Source organism: Carya illinoinensis, chromosome 9, assembly GCF_018687715.1.
Source record: "Carya illinoinensis cultivar Pawnee chromosome 9, C.illinoinensisPawnee_v1, whole genome shotgun sequence".
In the NCBI taxonomy this organism is placed as follows: Eukaryota; Viridiplantae; Streptophyta; class Magnoliopsida; order Fagales; family Juglandaceae; genus Carya; species Carya illinoinensis.
The window spans coordinates 9,918,863-9,924,421 of NC_056760.1; the positions used below are offsets into that span (position 1 = coordinate 9,918,863).

The 5,559-nt window shown below is 35.1% G+C and overlaps 1 protein-coding gene across 1 annotated transcript; it reads left to right on the forward strand.

The window, feature by feature from the left end:
* The first annotated feature begins 2,112 nt into the window (after positions 1 to 2,112).
* Positions 2,113 to 5,033, forward strand: LOC122275374 (tryptophan synthase beta chain 1-like). Its single transcript, XM_043084400.1, has 5 exons — positions 2,113 to 2,605; positions 3,158 to 3,514; positions 3,626 to 4,059; positions 4,395 to 4,489; positions 4,579 to 5,033. The coding sequence occupies exons 1-5, from the start codon at positions 2,219 to 2,221 to the stop codon at positions 4,749 to 4,751; spliced, it is 1,446 nt and encodes a 481-aa protein (XP_042940334.1). The 5' UTR covers positions 2,113 to 2,218; the 3' UTR covers positions 4,752 to 5,033.
* The last annotated feature ends 526 nt before the right edge of the window (positions 5,034 to 5,559 follow it).

Consider the following 5,559-nt stretch of genomic DNA (forward strand, 5'->3'; position numbering starts at 1 on the left):
TCACAAATATTCTAAAATATTTTTAATATTCAAACAAGTCTTAATTTTCTAGAATGGTGATCTTCTTGATATGACGTGGAAGATTTTTACCAAGCCATCAACCATGATCCAAGGATGCACGTAGATACTCGTGTTATAGACATGAAATTTACATTTTTAGGATAGGCAAGTTACTTATACTCTAATTTTAAAAAGTAGGTAAAGTTGAGACTCACGTGAAAAAAAATAATTTTTAATAATAAATTTTTTTTTTTTTTAAATAATATGTAGGACTTGTGTGCTTGAAAATTGTATCTAGCATTATTTTTTACATTTTTATCTCTCTAAATTTCATTTTTGGAGATCTTATTAATAATTATGACAATACTTATATATAAAAGACAATATTCCATCCTCAACATCTATACGAGCTAACAATTATTTTTCGTTTTCGCATTTGCTTTGTAAATAGATCATGATGGGAAGAAAGATTTCATCTAAGCAATGTCAGACTTTTCCTTAATAAGTAAGTTTAATATGTAAAAAATTTAATTAATAGTGGCTTTATTTAGGGGATCGTATTTAGTTACCCAAATCATTGTGTGCCTCTAAGTATACCGATAAGTGTATTCATATTCTTTTAGTTTTTAGAATTATTTATCTCATCAGTTTTTTAAGTCATTTTACGCACCCACAACTTATGTGACAGTCAGACTTATCAATAAAAAGGATACGGGTGGACGAAAATTTAAAGAGGAATAAAAGAAGAATTTTGTTACGTATAAATAAAGTCAGATATTAATCTGCATATTAATATTGATTTTTTTATACTTAAAATTTAAATTAATATTATTTTTAATAAAATTTATTTTTTATCAATCACAATAAATTATTAAATATATTAATATAAAAGTGTGCTTGTAACTAGACTTAAAAAAAAAAAAAAAAAAAAGAGGAGAAAAGGACGGAGTCAAAAAGTGTAATAGTTTTGAGGGAGAGAGAAGTCGGAGAGTGAGAGAGTTTGAGGAGAGAGTGAGAGAGAGAGAGAGAGAGAGAGAGAGGGTTTTATTTTTTATTTTTATTTTTTTGGCTCGAGAGAGAGAGAGAGGGTTTTATGAGAGAGAACTTTAGGGAGAGAGATAGAAGATGGGGATTTTATGAGAGACAACTTCAGGGGAAGAGAGGGTCCAAGAAAAACAGAGGAAGATAAGAGAAATGAGTTGATGGTCTGACATTAGAAAAAAAAATAGAAATAAAAAGTCACATCAGGTCACGTGTGGGCTGTGGGGTGGAATACTAAGATGACATATAGCATTTTTCACGTTTTTAAAAATAAAAACATTATAACAACATATGCAAAGACTTTTAAAAAAAGCAAATACACTAATCGGTAAACCGTGGTCGGTCACCCTAGCTAGTAGCCTCCTTATTTTGGACGTGTCAAAGCACTAATAATGACTTATTTATCTTTATTTTTATTCATAAATTTAAATAAATTTTTTTTTAAAATCATCTATATTAACTTATCTATATTTATAATTTTCAATAACTAAGAATAGTTATTATTTATATTTAAAGATATCTTTTTCCATTTTCAAACATTATTTTTATTATTTTTCTTTGTTTAAGTTATGAATTTATATGAAATTAGACCACACATAGAATATGTGTAGATTTTTCTATATTGTTGAATATATATATATATGGTAGATTGAATTTATTAGATTTGGATATTAAATTTGACTTAAATTTATTGAACTATTCAGATTTTAAGAAAAAAAAATATAATAATATTTTTTTATTATTTGGTCAAAAAATACATAATCTAATATAGAAATTTTTCTTTATCTTCAAAATCAATATTTAAAAGATGTGATTTTAAATATGAAAATAAATAAACCAATGCTAGTGTCCTCGTTGATTTGATTTCCACCACCTCGCCCAGAAGTTGCTTGGCCCGCGAGAGGAATCTTCCTAGATGGAAACATCAATTCGTACCCTCATGTGATTCTTGTTTCTTGGCACGGCACCATTCATGCGTTCCTCGTTTTTCTGACGATTCCTTCGAGAAAATGACTTCTCTGAGTGGTGGAGACCATCTCTCACTAGTATATAATAACCTCAACACCAGAGGTTCTAAGAATCTCAGCAATAATTAAGTACCCAAGAAATTATTAACTCTCCTATATATAAATCTCTCTCTCTCTCAGAGCACATTCGTATATATAAACTAATATATATGACTGCTTGTAATATGAGGTCAACTGAGTTTCTTAGTGCACAAATAGGTCCATACAGTAGTGGCTATTTGAGCGTTAAGATCAGATCAAGAAATGGCAATGCCGAGGTGGTTCGTGCGGTAGCTGTTGATCACAGCAGTACTGTGGTTAAGGAGGTTTCGGGGTTGAGCAATTTGATACTGAGGAGGCCGCCATTGACGCCAATTCCACGAGTAGTTGAAACCGAGAAAAGGAAGGTCAGTACTGATGATGATGATGATGATGATGGTAATGATCAAGGAAGGTTTGGGATGTTTGGAGGGAAGTACGTGCCTGAGACTTTGATGGCTTGTTTGAGCCAGCTTGAATCCGAATTCAACTCGGTTCTAAAAGACACCGAGTTTCAGGTAATTAATAATTAGTGTCCTTAATTAAAAGCAAACATCTTTAGTTCTTGAGAATGAGACAGAAATACCCAAATGATGCACTTTAATAGTATGTATCTCACTATTAAATATTGCGAGATAATTTATAGGTTGTGGATCATGACTCTCTAAATTATAAAAATTATTTTAAAAAAGTTGCATGTACAAATAAAACCACGTGAGCACTTGAGGTCACTTTCTACCGCGAAGCATAAAAACATGGGCAAACGGATTGGGGTGCCCTACCATTGCACACATTATTTGCAAAAAGCACAAAAAACACATGCAGGAGACAGGCAGAAAAGGATCTATCTGAGGAGGACTGGGCAATTGTCCTCGGGCAGGTGGGAGACCTTAGAACCAACCATCCCCTGAAAACTATGAACAGTTTAATATATTATCTTCAAAAACCCAAACTTTTTGTCGGTATTTAGGAAAGTACTACTCGTTATTTACCTTTTACGGCCAACATGATAGAGAGGAAATTAAGAAAATGCTAGAATGAGTTTCTTTGCTATGGATGTATTGATGTAGGCAGAGCTCGCAACAGCACTAAGAGACTATGTTGGGAGAGAGACACCTCTCTACTTTGCCCAGCGGCTCACAAATCGCTACAAGAACAGCAACGGAGAAGGACCCCATATATATCTAAAACGAGAGGATCTCAACCATGGCGGAGCATACAAGATGAACAACGCCATCGCACAGGCGATGATTGCCAAACGCTTGGGCCGAAAAACTGTGGTGGCAGCCACCGGTGCTGGGCAGCATGGTATCGCAACAGCTGCTGCTTGTGCCAAACATTCTTTGGAGTGCACCATCTTCATGGGTACCAAAGACATGGAAAAACAGTCTTCTAATCTGCACTTGATGAAGTTGCTGGGTGCCAATGTATTGTACTGCTTCTTTAAATAGCTCCAAACTCTTCTCAATTTACGAAAAAAATATAATCTTTTAGATAAACTGATTTTTTATTTTTATATCATGCTCATACTGTCATAGGTTAAATCCGTGGATGGGAGTTTTAAGGATGCAAGTTCGGAGGCCATTCGGAACTGGGTAGGAAATCTAGAAACCAGTTATTACTTGTCTGGCACCGTGGTGGGGCCTCATCCATGTCCAAGCATGGTACGCGAATTTCAATCGGTGATTGGAAAGGAAACGAGGAGGCAAGCAATGGAGAAATGGGTTGGAAAGCCTGATGTATTGCTTGCCTGTGTAGGGAGTGGCTCTAATGCTTTGGGGTTGTTCCATGAATTTGTTAAAGATAAAGATGTGAGGTTGATTGGGGTTGAGGGTGCAGGGTTTGGCTTGGGAAGTGGCAGGCACTCTGCAACTCTGGCTAGAGGGGATGTTGGTGTTTATCATGGAGCCATGAGCTATTTGTTGCAAGATGAGGAAGGACAAATTCTGGAACCATACTCTATTGCTGTGGGGTAAGTGAAAAACCATCAGATTTTTATTGCATAAAATCATTTACCATCCGTTGCAAATACCCTCACAACATGGCAAGGTGGCACTTCAAATTCAGTAGTTAATTCTAAAATTAATATTAAAACTGGAAATCACATACAAGAATCATTTGGTTACCAAAAAAGAAAAAGGTACGTATTGGGACATATGTTTATAGGCTACACAGCATGATGAGGTAATCCTAGCCTCTATTATCTTGAGATCTAATCATTTGATTACAGAAATAAAGGAATGAAAATTAAAGGAATGAAAATGCTTTTTGTTAGGAAGATATGTGCCTAATCACTAATACATGCAGACTGCAGTACCCTGGGGTTGGCCCGGAGCTGAGCTTTCTCAAAGCCAGTGGGCGTGCGGAGTTCTACACTGCCACAGACCAGGAAGCCCTAGATGGTAAGCCAGGAGGCAATTATACATTCAAGAAAGAAAATTATTTACTTTCTAAAATTGAAATCATTAATTTGCTTCCGTATTGTTTGCAGCATGCCAACTTTTATGTAGATTGGAAGGTATAATTCCCTCATTGGAGGCCTCTCATGCATTGGCGTTTCTAAATAAACTGTGTCCTACTTTACCCGCTGGCACAAAGGTTGTAGTAAGTTGTAGTGGACGTGGAGACAAGGATGTTGCGACGCTTTCCAATTCCATCCATTGATGTTGCTTAATGTAGCAACGGTTGCCCATATTCTAACTACTTGCAAATGTATGTAACGCACCCAAAAAGAGAAAAGTAGTACCATTTTAGTTCATAAATCTGAACACTTGGAATCTATGTTTTAGACTAGTAGTTTTGGAAATGCCTACAATATGTACACACGGTTGTAAGAAATATTGGTCGAGTGTTTCTTACATCCTCGGCAGATGTATCACTACTCTTTTGGATGATATAAGTGATTTAACCAATACCTGGTAAATCAGCTTCTTTTTATTTTTTTCATCTCGAGTTCATGATACACTTGCAACAATCTGTTGAAAAGACCAGAAGCATTAGCTCAATTCAACTATTGAAGTGTCAAGTGAGGGGGAGGAACAAAATTCCCATCATACACTGAATTCTACATTACAAAATTTTATATTTCAGAAAGGGAAATGAAAAAAGATATACTGCAGTAAATAAGATCTATCTCGTGATCTTCCTCAAGCATTAGATAACCACTGCCCAAGGAAATTAAAAATAATAAAGAAAAAAAAAAAGGTTTTGACCAACACCACACTTGTTCTGCTGCTTGCAACGGCGCAGAATTATTCAGAAGAATCAGCTAAATAAGAATGAAGCAGAAACATCTAACTGCTGCCATTATTACAAGTAATTTCCTGATCCACTGAAGAAGATGTCATTATTTCATTTTCAGTAGTAGGACGGCAAAAAGAATATGATCCATTCATAAGCAAAGACATGCAGAGTGAATGTCATGGTTTGCAAGCTTCGAAGGAAATAGGCTATCATTATCATCGAAGGTATT